At 38.5% G+C, this 22,707-nt stretch overlaps 1 protein-coding gene across 4 annotated transcripts in view; it reads left to right on the top strand.

Annotated features, from left to right (window-relative positions):
* The first annotated feature begins 346 nt into the window (after window positions 1–346).
* Window positions 347–22,707, top strand: part of LOC141914657 (uncharacterized) — a 36,294-nt gene continuing 13,933 nt past the window's right edge. Inside the window, exons 1-5 of one of the 4 annotated variants that reach the window (XM_074805910.1) lie at window positions 347–361; window positions 1,577–2,428; window positions 3,304–3,399; window positions 4,419–4,553; window positions 8,125–13,105. In XM_074805910.1, coding sequence (XP_074662011.1) covers window positions 2,344–2,428; window positions 3,304–3,399; window positions 4,419–4,553; window positions 8,125–10,994 — 3,186 coding nt within the window. In that variant the 5' untranslated portion in view covers window positions 347–361; window positions 1,577–2,343 and the 3' untranslated portion in view covers window positions 10,995–13,105. The other 3 variants (XM_074805909.1, XM_074805912.1, XM_074805913.1) reach the window with 3 other exon arrangements.

Genomic DNA, 22,707 nt, shown 5'->3' with positions numbered 1-22,707 from the left:
CTGGTGGCAATAGTTCCGTTGCCATTTTTTAACTGCATTAGCCCATTACTGTTTATCCCTAGTTCAAGACTCTATTTTATGCTCTTCACATGAGTCCAAGTTCAAATCGGGTAGTAATTAGTCGTCTTTGAGATGAAGAGGTAAATACTATTTATATGAGGGCAAACACAAAATGCATTCAGCTGTTTCTGGTCAGCGCGCGCGGTCGATCTAGAACCCCCGTCGGAATTTGTTTTTTCGGAAAGAAAATCGGCTCCGAAATTCGCGCACCGTGCGCTAGCGCCATCTAGTGATCGATGTGCTCAAACGCGGAAGTAAAACCATAGAAGTGTTCACGCAGAAGCAGAGTCAAACGAAACAGGTTCATATGAGTCCAAATATTCATTGCTATTGTCCGGCATCAGACCACAATTGGCCTAAAAATAGTACCTAGAGTGAAGAAGAGGTCCCCGATAAATATTGCAATAATTTCTGCGAATGGGATAGAAAACGAATTTCGGTTATCTTATAATGAATTCCATTGCAGGCAGGGGCGTAGCCACCTAAAATTCAAAATGGTGCGACAATCGGGAGCGCACATCGCGATGTCTTGTAGGGGGTTTGGGGCCCTCCCCCAAGAAAATTTTGAACATTAAAACGTCTGAGATGCGTTCTGATGGCTGAGAGCTCATATTTGAATAATTTTTCTGTAGATAATATAATCAATGCCTCTAAGCCAAGGTTATCTCAAGGTTATAGCACAAAACGGGGAACCTGGGGGCACTCCCCCAGAAAATTTTGATTTTTCAAGGTTCTAAGATGCAATCTTTAAGCATATTTGGGGCTTAAAGTCTATCCCCCTTGAAGTTTCTATACTACTTCCAGAATACTTGCCCGCAATAAAACATTCATGTTAGTACAAGAGCCTGTCAAAATCACGAACTAGAAAACTAGAAGGGCAAACCTGAGTACCCCTCGATACAAGTGGTAGGCTGGATCTGAATTCGGCAACTTTGATACTGTGAGATCAGGTTCATGGTCCAGATGTGATACCGTAAACACTTATAAACAAAACTCGCTGGAGTACTGGGTTGGATGTGGCCTACACCGAAAATCTCATTACCAACGCCTCTGTATTAGCACGCACCACTGTCATCTTCAAAAGAACTTGATACCCCCCCCCCCCCATGTAAATACAGAATAACGTTTATTATGACGTTTTAGCATAATGGGTTTTTCAATTATTGGTGCAGCGACATATGTCCGGTAATATTTGTGGCTACGCCCCTGCATTGATCCTGAGAAAGAGACAGATCGATGATGAAATAAGGGATTCCCTGGATTTTTTTTGCTTGGAGTAAGGGTACCAAACACGGTGGGGGATTCCCTTAGATATTTGGCTCGGATGGCATCCCTGTACTGGGATACCCCTCCTTTCTAAAGGTTTGATTATTTCAAAAGTTAGGTTGGGTATGTGGGGCGAAAACCACTTCAATGCGTAGCTAAGATGCTGGCCTATGAGCCATAAGCAGGATTTCCCCTGAATTTACGCGCTTATATATGAACTAAACTCTCGAATTTCTTGTTTTTATTATAGGATATAGAAGATTTTTGAATAGTGGTCTGAGCTCTTCTGATAGTGAATAAAAACCAAAAGATATCAATTTTGCAAGGGCCGGCTACTGTACGTGCGTTTGGACTTGTTCCTGTCGACTAATCCATCACACTCGATAGTCAAAGTAGGATTTTTTGTGCAGAAGGGCCTGACCAGAAACAGAATGTTTTTTTTGGCCTAAATATCTTTAATTTACTGTAGAAATATTCTAGTCAATTTAGTGAATGCGGAATTGTGTTTGAACAGAACGCGATTCTGATTAGGGGGGAGGGGGGCGTCGGTTCATAACACAGAATGAGACTAGTTTTATATCTAGAGTTTATCAGGTTAAAACCTTACATCCTTTTATATCTAAACAACAAAAAAGTGCAAAAAGTAGAACTCTTAAACTTTTGCATCACAAGGGCGAAATTGATAATGTATGAGTTTACATAATCGTTGGTGGTTAGTTCGGTCGGCTGTCGCAAAAAGAATGTATCTTTGTTAGTCATACAGAGATTATTTAACAGTAAAGACAATTTCTGATTCCACGCCGTACAGGGTCCATTGTTTCTAATTTGATATTTCTAAATCGACCGACGATTCCAATATTTAGAGATAGTTACCGCGCCAGCAACAGCAGTTGACAATGGATAGTCAACTTGTTTATAGATGTATTACAAACAATTAGGTCAGGAAAAATGTGCTGCACTTAAATTGAGATGAAATGACTGAAGAATTCTAAATGTTGTTTTTCAGTAAACGTTACTATGGCGGAGAGTAATCCAGGAATAAATGCAGAAAATGTTCGCGATGACGAGGAGCAAACCGTCGATAGACCTGCTGAGAATCTCGGTAATTATAGATTTTAACCATCGGAGTTCAGTTCAGTACAGAATGATGTGACTCGAGTCAAAATGTGATCTCGTATATAAAACCGGTGTAAAGTTTTGAGACGTGTGACTGAGTCACACGTTTATGCCTGACTTTAACAAAGCAGCTTCCCTTCCTGCGTAATGAATGTCAATGAAATCAACTTTTAGAATCATTTATTTTTTACATTAAAATCCATGAAAGAAAAAACTGATCCTAATTACATTCATTCCAATGTAAGACTGTCGAGTATGCGCCCCTTCCTCCGGCAGGTTAAAACAGTATTCAGTGATTTAGAAGATACAAGTCTTCTCGTTGCAACATCTAACATAAGTCTGTCTTTTGCTGACACAGTTTTTTTTCTACGTAAAATCCTTGAAAGAAACCGATGCTGGTTACATTTCGATGTCAGATTGTCGAGTGTGCGCCTCTTTAAAACTAATCCAGCAAATTAAGACAGTATTCTTCAGGCATTTTTAGAAAATAAAGTCAGTGATTTGCGGATGGCGACCTGTTGTGGCTTGTGATTTGATATCTCAGTCGATGACCGACCCCGGCGCGTTATCTGAATGCGTTTTTCACACGATAAAAACCTAATAAACAATTTCAACTGTGTTTTGTAACGTCGCTGGAAATCTCTAAGGAGGTCAAATTATCTAACGTTCCAAATGCGAACTTGTGATGGAGATGTTGAAGTTTAGTCTATTATCCTTTATCAGTAGCGGAAACAAAGAAAATTTCAGTCTGAATATGAGTAGAGGCTGATTGTGTAAATACTGGACAAAACAATTAGGTCAGGAAAAATGTGCTGCACTTGTTGAGATGAAATGACTGAATTCTAAATCCTGTTTTTTCAGTACTGGGTACTATGGCACAGAGTAATCCAGGAATAAATGCAGAAAATGTTCGCGATGACGAGGAGCAAACCGTCGATAGACCTGCTGAGAATCTCGGTAATTATAGATTTTAACCATCGGAGTTCAGTTCAGTACAGAATGATGTGACTTGAGTCTAAATGTGATCTCGTATATAAATCCGGTGTAAAGTTTTGAGGCGAAAGTAATATATTGTCTTTAAAGATTCTGAGTACCAAAATGGACCCACCAACCCGATTGGTTTAAATCTTTGACTAAAACAGTCAGGGTCAGGTTCTATAATCGGTATTTTTAATTATGGTCTCTTATCAGATCTGGTGACACAGTTTGTTTATCAGTCTCGAGTAGGAATAAAAATAGATTAACAGTATAAATACTGTTAACAGTAAAATAAGAGTGAAAGTTACCGTGATCAGATACTATCACGTTTCAACCCTAACCCTATAATTTAAAATGGCCCGACCAAAAACGTCGGACCAGGTGCGGGTCAACTGGTTCCGGTAGTGAGTCACTTCGCTTTGTTTAGTATCAAGTGAGAGGTTTGCGTGTGAATGCAATCTCTAAGGCCAATTTGACTCGGACCTGATCCGTACGAATTTTGCCGCCCGGGTCAAATCGTCTCCCCGTGATCGCGGCTATAGTCGTTAGTATCGAGTTGCACAATATCAGATATAATTGATATTAGGTGGAGGATTGCTACATGTAGGAGTGAACTCATCATGGGTTAGTTGAGTTCAGACATAGGATTCAATCACTCTCCAATGTAGCAATCCTGTAATGAAATGAAATGTAAGTTAATCAAATTTCTGATCTCATTTATACCGATTTTAATTGTTTTAAGCCCCATGAAAAATATAAGATGTCATTAATTTGAAGGCTTAATGTTTTATTAACATTGTCAGTAGTTCTCATAAATTTTCCTTGGCCATTTTTTTCCTACATTCCATTATCCTTTATCAGTAGCGGAAACAAAGAAAACTTCAGTCTGAATATGAGTAGAGGCTGATTGTGTAAATACTGGACAAAACAATTAGGTCAGGAAAAATGTGCTGCACTTGTTGAGATAAAATGACTGAATTCTAAATTCTGTTTTTCAGTTTGTGGTGCTTTGGTACAGAGTAATGTAAATAAAGTGAATGTAAATGAATCAATGGTTCAAATGGGTGGCAATAATACGATGAATGTTTACCTTGGAGATACACAAACTATCGACAGACCTGCTGAGAATCTCGGTAATTATAGATTTCTACCATCAGAACTCGTGCTTGAGTCCAAATGTGATCCTAAATCATAAGACTGGTCCGAAGTCTTTGACCATGTCTCTAAAGATCGTTCTAAATCTTTAACTAAAATAATAGAAAATTATATCAAGACATTCTATCCACCAGGTGGCGTACGATTGTTTAAGCCCAGTTGGGACTTTAGTCCCAGTTGGCTGTTGATTTCACTTTTTGCCCGTTCGTCCATAGATGGAATCCAGTTATTTCGGATTGTCCCTGTTCACGATCAAGATGGCTGACAGGCAGCCAGTTCATACATATTTATTGCTATTGGAAGAACTTGTGACTGACACCTACTCAAAATCTAGTAAACATACGATCAGTTTTTATAGCCACATTTCAGGCATGAATTCCTCGATTGTTAAACATTAAAAATTATATCTCAGCAACAAATTTAGTTTATGGAAGACGAAATAAAATTGATAAAATTACTGTAATTAATCAAATATTATTAAATGAAACATATTTAATTACTGAACTAATAGATACTTTCCATAATGGCTCCAGAAATCCTAAAATATTCAATACAGTTTTAGATTATAAAGGTAATTTAGATGAAAAAATAATGAATATTCTTGAAACTCCTTTTAAAGAAAGAAATGATGATTTAATACTTTCTAAAGGTTACAATGATTTGATTAACTTGAGAATTGAAAAACGAAAATAACATAATTTCAATCTTAATAATAAACAGATTACTTATAATGAAAATTCATCAAATATTGGAATTGGAATGACTTTAATCAATATCCTTTATCTTTTATAAGTATATATCTCCACAGCGCACATCAGCATAAGAAAAAGTTAAAATTTGGTCGATCGGACTCAATATGGCCGTCCTGAGACCTTTTTGTACCTATTTTTGGTCTAAATTCCGAGACCTGTAGCTTCCTAATTGTTTGGTATTTTCTGTTGGAATTTGTGATTGGTATTTTTTGAAAAAGGGATTTCCTGACACATCAGACAGGTTTTTTTCATCATTCAATTTTAACGTAATTTCTTGCACACATATGAAAAGAGGTGTTTTTGGGGAAAATGTCATTTTCACTTAGTGGGTGAGTGATTTTAACTTAGTCTTGATATTTGGTCGTTATCAGCAATGTCATAGGACATGGAATTTCGGTCTTTTGTTCAACCCACCAGGAGAATTAAATATTGAATTGAATACAATTTTCCATTTATATTGGTAACTCTGCATATTTTGTAAACGCGATCAATGAATTGATTTAAAAGTTGATTTGCTTAGATCAACTCGTTGATATCAGGACCTATAAGTTTTTTTCAGTGAGCGCTCAAATAAAAGCTGTTTTCGAACAAGCTGTAACAAATATTTTCTTTTAGCTAATTTTTCTCAATCGACCGGAAATTTTGAGACCAAATCAGCGACCATAGAAATTTTAACGACGCCAGTCGCAGCAAGTCGCACATGTTCTACTTACTGCGACGCGATCGTCGCAATAAGCCTGCGGCTACGCCCTCTCGTGACTGGGAGATGCGCGATTTGATCCAGTAATACTGGGATTCGAACCCACAATAGTTGTGAGATGCGTTTTGAAATAATTTTTTTTGAAGGATTCGTAGAATTTCTTATCGAGAATTTAATCTCTTTCATTTGTTTTCAAGCTGCTTTGACCATAAAGACCAGTTATTTTAGCTCTAAGTCAAGGACTATTACTAAATAGCTGTGTTGAAACCCAATTTTCCCTAATAGGCCAGAAATTCGAAACTTTTTTTATCTTTGCGTGGTTTGGTGCCAATTTTAGTTACCACGTGACAATCGCAAGTACGATCGTTTCTTTATATCAGGAAATTTCACAATTTTACCGGCCCCTGCTTTATTGAAATCAATAACTATGGAAATAAGGGTACTTAGCCATTTGAAAAAAATGGCAAATAAAGATATATAGGCAGTTCTAGTAAAACAAGGACAGACTTCGGGGTTGGGAATCGGTAGTCCAGACCCTGCCTTCAAAATTGAACAATGAAAATGTAGATTAAGATTTGTAAGAATTACGAACTTTTGAATGAGATGAGCAAAAATTCAAGTTGAATTATCGGGAAGAGGATATGAATGTTTATAACTTCACCAGCGCGCATTATTGCTTTAAATTTATGAATGAGTGATATCATAGAAAAGTTAATTATCAGCTGAGTTCATCGATATTTTTACTTTGTTTCTATCTTAATCCAATCCAGAGATATGAACGAAATAAGAAAAATTAAAATGGGGAAAAATTGGGACAAGAATTCAACAATGCGGACCCGGTGGGTACCCAAAAATGGCGCCTGGCAACTGCAAAAAGACTTATCGCGTCGCAACCGACTTACACCCGGCTTAAAATATCTCAAACTGATTTCATTTTTGTGGTCGGGTCGCGTAGCAACGCCGACCACGATGTTTTAGTGGTTCGACTTCATTTTCCCATTTTTTCTGTTATTTGACACAAGATACGTAGCTTTGTAATTAGTTCAGGGAAATTTGTTGCACTTCCCTGGGTTTGTTGAAAGAACAAATGAATTTATTTCTGAAAGAATTCTGTAAAATAATAATAATTTTCCCGCCTGATGTCATATCGGGATATCCCTTTACTTTTGCGCACCGATATGGCTGATCGGCCTTTCTAAAAAAAGTAATTCATACTCATTGAGGTGTGCTGCTACTTAGTGTATTGTATATCCCAGGCCTAGAAACAATTTCTTGATGAAATCTAAATTAACAAAGTATATTTGGTTTCCCTGCGCAAGGACATAAAACCGGCACTTCTTATGCGCGTAAGCAGCGAAGATTTGTGTTCAGAAAACCGGTTCATCGTGTATCACGTGACTAATACATTTTTCCGATCCTCATTTCAAAAGTTAAGAACTAAATGAAATGAATTGTTGTCATCCGATTGACTCAAACTGAAATTCTGAGAAAGATGAGAAAGATTAATAAACATTTTGTCCTGTGCTGAAAATTCCATATTGATGCGCGGCGTAGTTTGCAGTATTTACTGCGGAGCTGTGATGATATCGCCCTCGTTTTAGTAACACGTGAAGTTCACCAAAATCAACGAAGCCGTTTATCTTTAGATTAAGTATAATTTTTAAAAAAGGTGAAAAAGCCGACTTTTTTAAAGGTGACTTTTGGAAATGTTTTCCTCGTGCAGATTGAAAATAAAGGATTTTTCCACTCGTGTAGATGGGACCTTGAATGTCTCTGATCGAACTTGTTGCTAACCCGACCCCACAGAAAGATTCTTTCTGGTGCATATTTTGCCACCGCAATCAATTGCAAAGTTTTAGCTCATGACATGATGTATGATTGTGGTGAGTTTCAGGATCGTTGGTTTTTGTTTAAGGTCACTAGGGGGCGTTGAATAGCAGAAGAACTCATTAGTTCCTTGGTACCTAGGCATATTTTGTAACTGCGGTCAATTGTTCAATTTAAGCTCATGACATTTTCTATGATTCTATGATTTGGAGGCAAAATCAGCCGCCATAGAAATTCTAAAAAAATCTCAAACTGGTTTTATTTTTACAGATGTTGATCAAGTTCAGAAGAACCTGAAAGAAACGTATCAACGAATGATCGATGATGAAAATTACAAAGAGGTTTCGTGGAGCGATGAAGTCACCAATTTAAACGACTTCTTCACCCAAGAAAACGCGAAAATTCGAGCCCAAAAACGAAACCCGAAGAAAAATGAAGGAAGTGAGGAGCAGTCATTGATTTTACCCGATCATTTCGAGAAACTTTTCACTTATAAAGAGAGTGATGTGAAACCCGTGTGCCTTGTAGGTGAACCCGGTATGGGTAAAACTACTCAGGTAGTTAATCAAGTGTTAACCTGGACAACATCAACAACGGAGTTTGTAGCAAAGTTTCCTATGTTATTCTATATACCGTTAAATGAACTGCCCGCTGATAACGCGTGTATTTATAAGTACATTTACAAAAATCTTTTATATCGAGTAATCGAAGAGAATCTGCTGATTGGTTTTGAGAGATTCTTACGGGAAAATGCAGAAAAATCGATATTTTTTCTAGACGGCTTCGACGAGTTGAAAAGTGATAAAGCGAAGAAAGACATCGTACACGTGACCAATGAATTACCGAAAGCGCATATCGTCATAACAACACGTGAGTCCGGGGGCAGCATGATCGTCACTGATCCCAAATTCACTGTTGTATCGATATCCGGCTTCAAACAGAAAGAAGTCATCGAAATTCTGGAGAGAAAATTCCCCAAGCGCGATCCATATCAGCTATTCGACAAGCTTAGATACGCAGCGTCACCTTTATTTAACAGTATCTACTACAACCCGCTGATACTACTTATGTTTCGTTATCTGTATATGGACGAGGAAGAAATTACGATACCATCAAAACTCACCGATATCTACATCGATTTGACATGTTTTCTAATCAGTAAACGCGAGGGCCTCGAGTTGTCGAAGGAATGTTTTTTCCGCAATATCGGAAATTCCGAAGCGCTTAAAGAAATTTGTCAAGTCGCGTATGAGACGCTCATCGAGCATCAAAACAGCTTCACCGAAAGTCGTCTTGAACTCGACGAATCGAAAAGGACGGCTTTGACATGCAAAGAGGTGTCGCCGCGACGGAAATCAGACCGCTCCGTCCAGCTGCGGTTCATACACAAATCTGTGCACGAATTTCTGGCGGCGGTACACTCGGTCGTACAATTCAACAACAGTAATGAAATACCCTGGAAAACACCCTGGAATAAATGCGCGTTTGAACAACTACCGGACGAACTTGTGAAATATGGTGAATTATACCCGAGATTCATGGCAGGGCTGCTGTATCGTTACAAGTATAACCGCGGCCTCGGTGAACTTTTCAAGACTTTAATAGATGAACATTTAAAAGCAGTCACAATAGTGGATAGGTTAGAGTCCTTGGTTACGGTTACTAGGGAATCGGCAGATATGGCGCTCATCCCCGATTACGAACGCTACATCGAACTCCGATCCGAAAGAACTGTTTTATCTGATCAGTTGTTAATCTGCATGAATGAAGCCGACTGGCCGGACGACGCCATTTGTGAAATAGTTCACTACATGCAGAAAATGTTGTTCGTATCTGCATATTATAGCAGATCGTGGATAAACATGCTCGCAAAAATACTCGAACACAAACAATGTCAGATCGAGCTAGTTTACATAAAGGGTTATATGATACTGAAACCCGACGAATACCGCGTATTAGAAACAGCCATAGCGAGTAACACTAGTCTTCACGGTATGATATTAGATACATACGGGTCATCAAAACCCGATCAGTGTTTGACTATGTGTAAGAAGAGCAACAGTATAAACTGGTTTGTGCGGCGAGGTAGATACCTCGACGACATTTGTGAATGTTACAAGAAACTCAATAATGAATGGATTATTACAAGTCACGAGATTAACACTGAATATGACGCGCGGTTGATCAGTGTTGATACTAACACACACAATACAGTGGAGAGTCTGATTATTGATCCTCGTATATGTGCGGAACGTTTAGGTTATATTTTAGTCAATATTCACGAATCGTATCCATCCATAAAACATCTATATCTCAGATCGCTGTGGGAATATCAGCTCGATAGAAATACAATCAGAGGGCTGATAAACATCATTCCGAGTTTGAAAACCTTATGTCTTTTTGGAGTAATATTCGATAAAGATTTGATCGGTTCGGAGGAATTGAATGATTTAAACAACACGATAAAATCGTCAGACATCGAAACAATTCAGCTCGGAGTGCGCGGACTGCGCGGACTGCGCGGACTGCGCGAACTGCGCGAACTGCTCGAACTGAGCGAACTGCGCGAACTAACGACAGATCAATGTGCAGCAATGAGTGATAGTGTCGGTTCAATGCAGAAACTAAAACGTCTTGTCATTAACGGATCTAATTTACCAAAACACCGCGTTCTAGATCACCTGCCGCGGCTGACTGTATTAGAAATAGTGTTGTGTTCAGAAGCTGATGTTGACGCACTTGTTCGGTATCTATCAACAGATGCGGTAAATCAGCTGATACAAGTCCGTATTGATAGCCGTCTCGATAGACCGGAACAGAACAATCGCATCTTTAAACAACTAAAACACGTCTCATCAATTCGTTGTTTAAAGTTTCACGGTTTACTCGCGCTGATTAATACACAGCACGATATCGATTTATTCGGCAAATTAATCGTCGAATTAATCAATAATCTTCCGCATCTTTCTGACCTGTATATCCGCTGCTGGAGCACCGACCCCGATACGACGAGAGATTACATCATATCAGAACTTAAAAAACTCAATAAAAGACTGAGAGTAATAATAGGGGTTTACTACCCAGCATCTGTATTATCAGATTCATCTGATTCATCTGATTCATCAGATGAATCTGATTAATCTGATATATCATCGATATCGGAGCTCAGTGACGCAAATTAAGTAGATTCATCGATTTATAAGATTCAATCGACTAACGCGCATTTTGTAAAACGTCACTTCTCTAGAAACACAACAGAAACTGAACTGATATTAAACCGCAGTTTATCCTAGAGCTTATCTTCTGAATTGTGGGTTGTTATGTATGGCATGTTACAGCTTGGCAGCCCGCATGTCGGGTAGTTCAGTGGACTTCCCTGAACACGAAAATGACCGCTGCCCAATTTTCATTGTTACCGTCGTTGCCATAGCAACCGTTTTGTATCCAAATTTCCAAAAAGTGACCATATGGTCATTGGGGCCTAGATTTTGGAATTCACATTATATATGTGTGAAATCTTATTGTCGGAAATTGAAGTAAACTTTACACGCGGTATCAGATTATCTCGGAAAAAAATCTGAATTTGTTGAGATTTATTGCCATGGCAATCGCAAATCTTTGATTTTCTCATTTTGTGTGTGTTTTTTTTCGGCAAATATAGTTGTTGCATATATTTGAGTTGCCTCACAGGTTTTAAACCATCTTTTTCTTGAAACATCTTCTCCACATTATTTGGTACATTTTGAATATAACATCGAACATGACTAATATACCGTAGTTGAGATGGGAGGTAAAATTGATCCAAAGATTTTACCTCCTACTGTAGGATCATTAAAACCACACGTCTGAAGGGCGCAACTGCAAACATTGATTTGGACAGCACAAGTATTCGAGCCCGAATTCCATGATCCACAGTCATATTTTCCGAATGAGAAAATCAAACATTTTGCGGTCACCATGGCAATAAATCTCAACAAATGCAGATAATCTGATATTCACCATTTTTATCTTGCTCGCTGTAGTCAATTGTTTATATAATTGTGTATTTCGTGTCTATTTTATTGTTAACCAATGTTTATTCACTGTACGGGACAGAGAAGGTCTCAACCTATATAGTCAGCTATCCAAGACCAATCTTTGGGCATTTTTGGGTAGAGCTTGGCACCCGGGCTTAAATGAAAGGTGAGACTCCCCCCACCCCCTGAAACACCTGTCTGCCACTATGTGATTTTTCACTTTCGGCCTATAGGGGGCGCTAAATACGAGGTATTCGTTAGGAAGGAAAATCGTCAAATATATTGCAAATTAACCTTAAAAGGTTGTTAACCTTTTGCGCGTCAGCAGAGTATGGTTTCATATATATATATACGCTTATACATGTTTTGTCAAACCCAGGAATCCAACGTTTAAAATCATATATTGTTGGCTGCTGCCTAGCAACCTAATCTGGGCGCTGTTCACAGGGCTGAAAATTTCTGTTAATGCAAAGACACGGGAATTATATTAATCAGTTTTAGTTAACTAAATAATAACATAATTCATTTATTACCCGTGTTTCATATGACGAATCATAATGACCATCATTGTTGAAACGTCGTTGCTATGACACCATAGATTTAGATTCAATTAATGGATAAATGGATAACCGACTTTCCTGTTGCTGTGGGACATCAACATCAAACAAACTCCGTTACCATGGAAGCACATATTGTTAAAGGTTGTACTCCAACATTGTTGACTGTCTCCATGGTAACCAAGGCGGAAAATGCCTATGAAATTATTTTGGTTACAGTCCGATCTTGAGTTGTCGCAGAAAAGTGATACTGGTATCGATTCCTATGTTTTCCGGGTCGCCCTACCCGTTTTTGGGCAGAGAAAAAAGCTACAACTTAAATAAAATGAAAATCTAGTAGTCCGACCACTAATAAATAGTTCTGGAATCATCATATCCCGTATAAATCCATTGTATTTTGATGAAATGAGCATGACTTCATTTGCAGCTAATGATTCAAATTTAGGTTTGCTCAAAATATCCTTGGAAACGACAATTAAATGGGTGTTGTTTTGAAATCATGTCTCAAATCTTTGCCATGGATGAATGCAGCTGAATGGAGTCAGTTAAGAGGAAAAGGGTGTTTGATGGTGGAGAGTGTTGTTTGTTTTGTGAAAAGAAGGGTACGGAAAAGTTGTTACTTGGAAAAGATGGTGCCCTCAAGCCCAATATATTCTGCTGAAAATAAAGACTGTGTCATCTAGTTTATACAGATTGTTGTGTGGTGTTTATTTGGAGCTGGGCATTTTTCATTGTGAGGAGATTGGACCACAAGTTTCCATTTCTATATGGACTGGGCCCGGTCTCATCTTACACAAGTTTCCATTTCTATATGGACTGGGCCCGGTCTAAGAGACGACACAACTGTGATCCGGGTCGCGACTAAGAGATGACACAACTGTGATCCGGGTCGCGACTTAGAGACGACACAACTGTGATCCGGGTCGCGACTAAGAGACGACACAACTGTGATCCGGGTCGCGACTAAGAGACGACACAACTGTGATCCGGGTCGCGACTAAGAGACGACACAACTGTGATCCGGGTCGCGACTAAGCTGATCACTGTGAGTATTGATAGCCTTCTCCCAAAAACCGTTTTAACCAACTTTTAACGACGCATTTCAAATCATTCACAATTTTCATTTTGAAAAAACCAATTTCATTTTTCCTCGCAACGATAGAATTAAACACAGATTTTAAAATATTCGGGTAACTGCGATAAACTTTTATTAGACATCCATTTTTACTGATATTTACCGCTGCTATCGCCCTTAGTTAGCTCCTCATATTAGAATTCCACTTGGGCCGATCTCAATCCCTCTAATCGGTCAGAAAATTATACGTAATTATGTAATAAATATATCTAATTCCTCCTTTTCTATCGGTATTTTTTGAAGCATCGATTGCGTTATCAAATATTCTAAAAAGTAAGTCCCACCATTTATATTGAAAATTATAAAAACAAAACTACCATCATTTTTGAATACTAAGTTGTTTAATTGAACAACTTAAATCTAGCAAACAAAATCATCTCGAGGATTTTTTGCTAAATAAAAGTTAAGTGAATATTTCAATCGCTTGATGTTTACGTCATACGGTCTACTTCTGTTTTATAAAAGTCGAACAAGTTTATCTTGCTTGTGAAATATCAAAAAGTTATGATCTTTCTGATTTCAACAATTTCTAATCAGACCCGATCGCCCCCGGTAATGAATTACGCCTTCTTCACCAAAACGACATGCTGGGAAGAACAGAAATAACTCTGAAATCTCCCTAACCCTAGCTCTGGTAACCCTAATCCTAGTTCGATCCTAACCCTAGCAGGACTCGAACCTGCGATCCTCAGTATACCAGCCGAGCATGTTGACCACTGGGCCATAGATCAGTAGTGACTGACCGAGTTTGTAAGTTGGTCTGGTTAGTGTGGTGACCGGCGATCAGTCAAGTGCGGTGACTGGTGACCAGTCAGGTGTGGTGACTGATGACCAGTCAGGTGCGGTGACCAGTGACCAGTCAGCAGGTGTGGTGACTGGCGACCAGTCAGGTGTGGCGACCGGCGACCAGTCAGGTGTGGTGACCAGTGACCAATCAGGTTGTGGTGACCAGTGACCAGTCAGGTGTGGTGACCAGTGACCAGTCAGGTTCGGTGACTGGTGACCAGTCAGATGTGGTGACTCTTCGCTGACTACCAGCTATTATTCTCTGATTACAACAGTTTCTAATCAGACCTGATCTAAATTGCCACCGCCAGAAATAAATTAAAAACTTTCTCTTCTATCGACGCTATCAAGAATTATCAGCTGAATTTGTTCTATTTTGTCAACATTGTTGTACCGCGTCTTACCTACAGCGCCTCCTAGTGGAGGAGGAGAATATCCATCCTATAACCTATAAACATCCGCCATCTTACGAGGAAGCAATGAGTAGCATGTGAACTCTTCACAGACACCAAAACCTGAAAGAAGTGAAATTAAATATCATTTTGATAAGTCGTTACATTTACATCGAAGCCTTAGTTTGTTTCAGGCCTATTTCTAATTCAGTTACGTAATTTGAAATGGTCGTTTGGTTGAGTTTATCGTCACAACTATAACGAATTCAACAGTGAATTTTAAAACTTTGAAATTTAATTTTATCGACAACGAGAAGGTTGTGAAATTGGAGGAACAGACCTCGCAAAATTACAATACACAGAGACCTACCTAGAATCGGCGTGAGGAAAATAAAACAACACGAAATGACTTCAAACTGATGACTTAAAAAGTTCGTAGCCACATCCAACATTTATAATCTACATATAGAATAATTGTAATAAATTGATGAATCTAATTCTGTTTTATGTAATGGATTTCTATGTTTGCAATAGAACACTGATGTTCACTGGTACAAAAACAACCGCTTCTATTACGAGATTAATTTGATAGGAGACCTCAAAATAACAAGGTGTGAATGATTTAAATATAATAATCGTTCAATGATTTGAATCATCAATTAAAAAAACCGCGTCTCCTAAAAATATACGCGAGAAATATCGACATCAAAAACAGCGCGACCAAAATCAGTAAATTAATTCAACCAAATAAACCAGAAACCGAGGTACCTCAGGAATAGGACCCGACCGGGTGGGGGGTGCTGTCTGAACCTGAAACCAGTTGCAAATGTCATTTGTATTTTATAAGAAGTAGAGTTCAACAGTTCAACTCTTCATCTTAATCAAATCACACTTAACTCACAAACTGTCAAACATTTTCAATCCAGTTCAATTGTAAATAAATGCAACTTTTATTGTTAAAAAGTTCCACTTGAAATAACAACTGTATTTTATATAAACAGCTGAAATTATGTTCTAATTCAAAGATCTATCAACTAACTATTCTAACCTAACCTATATATTCGGCCTACCTATTCGGGCTCGGGTTTAGGGGTTAGGGAGGGGGATACTGAAATAGAGACATGTTATACAGGTCACACCGGAATTCTTCAGTCACTCTGTCATCATCATTCAACTTCAGATTCAATCTTCTGTGACTAGGGGGTCTTGTTCTTCACACTGAAATAGAACATACAGGCCGCACCTGAATCGGGCCACTCTGTTGTGTGCTGGGGGTGAAGACACGTACTCTGTGGCCTAGTCTTCTGGGGTCTTGTCTCAGCGATGACCCTGAAATTGTCATTTTTATTTCAACTAAACGTTTTTACATGAAAGTCGTTTTCTTATAAAACAAAAGATTAGAAAAAACGGAAATTCTGAAATAAAAGGAAAACACCTGAAAATAGAGAGAAACCCTGGAAATAGAAGCGTAAAATACAGGATCCTGAAATAAATATATTAGGCATCGAAATAAACAAACTGCTTTCTCTATCTGCAAGACCAGAGACCCAGAGACTCCACTGGACCCTGATACAAATAGCACCCAAATTTCTTTACTTTAACTAACACATTTCGTTGGAAATTGTACTAATTTTCATGCCTTTCTAAAAACTTACTAACTCACAGAGTAAGTTCCTAATAACTAACTTAACCTATAAAACATAATTTCAGCTGTTAATGTTTTTCTAACTCACAGTTTATCCAATCATGTGTGTAATGTATGAATCCAGGGATCCTCAGAATTATAGTCAGTTTTTATCCTCGTGTTTTTTATAATAGTTCACAGTTTGTTATGAGCGCAGTTTGTTGTAATATCGCAATAATCCTGATTTAAATTGAACTTCGATTGAATCGATTCCAAGTTCCGTGAAGCCTGAAAAATAAAACAAAGAAGAAATTCAAACAACCATAGTCGAAATACCGATAAATTCATTTCCCGGGCAAAAACCCCTCACAGCTTCGCGCCTCACTGCACTCGCTTTACGGGGGGGGGGGGAGTGCCCCTTGTAATCGAAAAGGTACCCCACGTATGTTGCCCCCCCCCCTGCAAATTAATCCTGCATCTACCCTTGTATCTGAATAGTCTATAAGTAACGAGTAGAAGTTTATATGCCGTTTACATTGCTGGGTTTCACACGTGTGAAAATCAACTTACTTTTTCACGTAAATATCTAGAAATTTGCGATGCGGAAATCTCGACAAACTCACCTAACAATCGCGTTCATCTTATCCGTATCAGTTTTATCGTTTCTGAATTGTTTTTTTATCGTTTAATTTCGTGTTCTATGATGTAAATTAAACCGCGATTGTGACGGATTCTAATGAAGCGGGTTCCTTGCTCGCCTTGCACTCGGCTCGTGCGCGGCTGGTCATCGCGGCCGGCGATTGGCCACATAATTGATGCGGGGCGCAATAAGTAATTCTGATTGGTCAAGTGGCGCGCATAGCTAATGATGACCTGAACTGGACAGAACCGGTTTCGGTCACCCTGATGATGATACATGTACAACTGAATTCAACATTGCGCAATACAGCCAGGCTAACCTGTTATTTATCTATTTGACCGACAGAGACATTAGTGAAACCGTTAGTGAAAATAAAGATATTAGGCATCGAAATGAACAAACAGCTTTCTCTATCTGCAAGACCAGAGACCCAGAGACTCCACAGGACCCTGTTGCAAATAGCACCCAAATTCCTTTACTTAAACTTACACATTTCGTTGGAAATTGTACTAATTTTCATGCATTTCTTTAACTTACTAACTCACCGAGTAAGTTCCTAATAACTAACTAAACCTATAAAACATAATTTCAGCTGTTAATGTTTTTTCTAACTTACAGTTTATCCAATCTTGTGTGTGTAATGTATGAATGATTATCCTTGAGTCAATTTGAATCCTTGTGTTTTTTGATAAAAGTTCAGTTTATTGAGCACAGTTTATATCAATCCGGAACTAGTTTGAGCGCGATTTCATTCCAAATAAATCCTGAACAAGAAAACATTCAAATTCCATTGAATTTCCAGTAACGGCTCAGTTTTTGAGAACGGTTTATCTTTCGTTTCAGCGAGATAACATTCAGAATAAATCGTAATATGTTCACAAGAGGTGTCTAATTGTTTACGGGAGACAGTTTGAGCACCTCACTGTCCAGACTGGTAAACCATACACCATCGCGATAACCTCCAGGTGCGAACATATACAAGACACCCAGATGTAATAATCTGCGCGAACGACAAGAATTGTCGAACACAATGAAGCTTCATATTTCATATTATTATCTAACTATTGGGGTCACTGGTCATAATCCATCTTCGCTCTATAAACTGCGCGGTGACTCTAGTGAAGATATCAATCCATTCTGAACTGCATGAAGTATATATCGGTATAAATCACACATCTCTAATAGCAAAATGATTTAATTTGAAAATTGAATAATTGAGTTTGCCGCTAAAACCGGGTCCACCTTCCAAAACATCCTCATTAATGATAGGACGCATAATTAGTCATACTCGTCGATGATTGGCAAATTGGTACGAAATATGCGTAATGTAAACTAGATGAAACCGGTTTCGATGGGACCCACGCGTCACGTGGACATTTTGACACATTTCACGAGATGTTTCTCATTTTCTACTGAAGGTCATTGAATCTGTATCGGAAGATATCGAATTTATTCTGTAGCGTTGAGTGTGAAACACAAAATCCAGAGTTCCACATTTTTTGTCAAAGAAAATTTATTATTGGATGTTTTTATGTATTTAATTGGAAGGAGATGAGTTTATTTAATTTACAAGATAAACAGTTCAAACATCGAACACAGTTTCAAATCCCTGAAAAATTAAAAACACTTCTGATTTCCAGTTCAAATCACGAGGAGTTCAAAATATCAGAAAACCCGTGATTTTATTCACTTTTTCAATTTCTGATTCGACAAAAAAGGATCGATTGTAAATTTCTGCTTTGATAATTTCACCCAGTTTGAGATGAGAGGCGGGTGGTGCGGACACAGTCAATATAAACCAATCAGTTTCATCAACATATCATCGACTTGGAATCGTTTGTATTCGAAGGTAAGTTCAATTTTGATGCTGTTGAATCATCGAGTCAACATTGATCTGATATTTTGTTGCTGTTTCTAGAGAGAAATGATAAAATATTTTTGAAATATCAAAACTTATTTCTATTTGTAGGATTGTGTATTTGATTCTGTTAAATTTTGCTAGGTTTTATGATCAATTAGAGATGTATTGAATATTTTTGATGACTGCTGGAAATCAGTCCAAATATCTCGGATTTATTTGTTTCTATTCCAGCTTGTGAATTTCTCGTATAAATCCGTGATTTGTCACCAAAACAAAACCGCAGTTAAGTAAGTTACTCGTTTCTTATATTAAACATTCCGTTCCAATAAGGAACAAGTACCCATTTTATCTGTTTACAATATTTTCACTTTTTTGACGGTAAAAATTTGCGAATTAAGTGCGAATAACGAAAGGATTAAATCGACCATTCTAGTAACTGTTACAGTGTTATATCTCAGTGGCTATTTTCAACATTTCAAATTCACTTTCAGATTGTTTACTAAAACTCTGTTCATCGCCTTGGCCTTGTTTATGGTCGTTGGAGCTTCTGTCGCGGCAACTGAAGTTATTTCGTTAGGTTTTTTAAAACACGAGTTTATATTTTGCTTACAAGTTAAATCAATATAGATCAATCTATTTACAGAAATTCAGATTGAAAAGAGAGGAACTCCGTGTCAATGTCATGGGAAAACCGGCACATATTGGTTTGGTGGTTGTTGCGACACCAGATGTTGCACTGCCTTCTTGGGAGTTTGTTGTCCTAACTAAGATGTTTTTTTTCCGATATTTCGCTAATTCCTAAAGGAATTGAATTCTAATCGTATAAAAAGTGGATACAACATAATCTTCTGACCTCTTTTCTCTGTTCGCTATATACTTTATCGTCCACTAGGGGGCGTAACGTGGTCCGTATTCAGGTGTTTGTGTTGTTTGCAAATTTGTCAACTCTCTTTGATTGTACACCTAAAACTACGGCCCCGAAATAAAATCGACGCATTCGAACAATCTGAGCGCCGCAAATTTCGTGCCGTGGCTCCGAGTCTCGATTAACTATTACAGCCTGCAAGTGACATCACAGATCATATATTTGACAACTGATCAGTGAATTCGTGATGAATATAGGAACGCCTTTATCGCGAAAGAGAACGAACTGTTAAACAGGCATCAGTGTTAATTTGATAAAGTGCAAGGAATCACTGAGACACAAAGCGATCGGATAGATAGCGTGAGGTAAACTGCGGAATCTGCGACTTATCGCTATCAGGAACGCTCCTAACGTGAACAAGACAAGCAGACCAGTGACACAGTACAGTAGATTCCAGACCCGTTTATCACAGACATGAGAACGATGTAACCAAGAAAAGGTCGTCGACCAATCCGCATCTGAGTTGAATTCATGATTCGTGCGGATCAGGGTCGCATCCAGCTTACCTTCCATGCCTTCCGGAAGGAAGGATACGAATTTCCAAAATACCCTTTTAAAATCAAAGCATTAGATTTCTGTGAAAACAAAATCAACCCCGAGACGATTGGTGAACACAGATAAAAAGGGCACCATATCCAATGAAAAGGGAACATAAAGTAAAAAGGACAAATAAAAGCACACTTTGTATGGGCCTATTATACGATGACAATTTGTTTCAAAGGGCCCAAATTCCGGATGATCTCATGAAAAAGGGCACTGTTACTGGTCAACCCTAGGTCCCCGTGACAGTTAACGGGGCGGCACCATATCCAATTTAAAAGGCATGAAAAGTAAAACGAAAAAAGGCATTTTTTGGGCCGATGCTGTGAGAAGAAAATGTTCTGCTCCAACACTCAAGACCGCGACCAACACATTCAACAACTGAAAAATGCGTTCCACCAACTCCAGTACAACCCTGAAATCATCGACCAACAAATCACTCGCGCTACTCACATACCCAGAGAAACAACACTCCAATCCGCAACGTCTAGAGAAACTGAGCGAATCCCCATCGCAGTCACCTACAGTCCGCGCCTGCGCAGAATCCAACGAATCATATCAGATCTCCAACCCATAGTCGAATAATCTACGCGACATACTACCACTGAGACCAGTCATCGCGTACCGCAAACCAGCTAACCTTAGAAAACTCCTCATCAGCAGCAAACTATCCACCGTAGAAGACTCAGATAACAAATACACGAGCCCCTGCAATAAATCTAGATGTCAACTCTGCCCTCTCATCAACTCATCACCGACCGTCACCGCAACCAACAACCAACAACTCAAAGTCACTGAACCCTGCACATGCGACTCCACCAACGTTGTTTAGCCCTGGAACCATCTACATCGGAGAAACTGGACAAACATTACGTCAACGCTTAAATGGTCACAAATTTGATATCAGACACAAGAAAATGGATAAACCTATCGGCGAACATTTCAATCTTCCGAACAACACCATCAGTAACCTTAAAGTGACCGCGTTACATAAAATGAACACTTCTAATAAACAATCGCGCGAAATCATGGAACAAAAACTTATTCAACGCGGTGATCCTGTTAATCTTGGCCTCAATCGCGATCTAGGATTCATGTCCCGATACAGAACCTAATTTCGTTTGTTATTCATTGTAACCGGACTTCCATTTCTTGTTATTCGTTGCTCTTAGATACCATCTGTTTATTTTACTTTGATATAGTTTCATTTTGATTTATTTCTCTTTGATTTGTTTTAGTTTGTTGTTCCTTAATTAATTAATTATCTACTCACTCACTTAGTTATTAATTATCATCATTTATAATTACTCTTCTCACTCAGTTCTCCGTAATTAAATTTCGACCTAACTCCTAACCCTAACTCCTAAACCTAACTCCTAAACCTAACTCATAAACCTAACTCCTAACCCTAACTCCTAAACCTAACTCTAATTATTAATAACATAATATTATTAGTCTATTCCTAGTTAAAATAAAATTCATGATCAGTAGTAAAGTAGTGATTTTGAACGTCTGGACAGGAAATGTCTGAACATAAACTGTGGAATTTTATTATCATCATTTGTTCATTTTAAACTGTTGAAAAAATGTGGTTAAAAGTCGTTGGTGGCATTTTTAACGGTGTCATTTTTTATGGTGGCATTTTTTCTGGTGGCATTTTTTCTGGTGGCAATAGTTCCGTTGCCATTTTTTAACTGGATTAGCCCATTACTGTTTATCCCTAGTTCAAGACTCTATTTTATGCTCTTCACATGAGTCCAAGTTCAAATCGGGTAGTAATTAGTCGTCTTTGAGATGAAGAGGTAAATACTATTTATATAAGGGCAAACAAAAATTGCATTCAGCTGTTTCTGGTCAGCGCGCGCGGTCGATCTAGAACCCCCGTCGGAATTTGTTTTTTCGGAAAGAAAATCGGCTCCGAAATTCGCGCACCGTGCGCTAGCGCCATCTAGTGAGCGATGCGCTCAAACGCGGAAGTAAAACCGTAGAAGTGTTCACGCAGAAGCAGTCAAACGAAACAGGTTCATATGAGTCCAAATATTCATTGCTATTGTCCGGTATCAGACCACAATTGGCCTAAAAATAGTACCTAGAGTGAAGAAGAGGTCCCCGATAAATATTGCAATAATTTCTGCGAATGGGATAGAAAACGAATTTCGGTTATCTTATAATGAATTCCATTGCAGGCAGGGGCGTAGCCACCTAAATTCAAAATGGCGCGACAATCGGGAGCGCACATCGCGATGTCTTGTAGGGGGGTTTGGGGCCCTCCCCCAAGAAAATTTTGAACATTAAAACGTCTGAGATGCGTTCTGATGGCTGAGAGCTCATATTTGAATAATTTTTCTGTAGATAATATAATCAATGCCTCTAAGCC

This window comes from Tubulanus polymorphus, unplaced genomic scaffold, assembly GCF_964204645.1.
Source record: "Tubulanus polymorphus unplaced genomic scaffold, tnTubPoly1.2 scaffold_66, whole genome shotgun sequence".
Lineage (NCBI taxonomy): Eukaryota > Metazoa > Nemertea > Palaeonemertea > Tubulaniformes > Tubulanidae > Tubulanus > Tubulanus polymorphus.
This window is presented reverse-complemented; position numbering and strand designations above follow the sequence as displayed.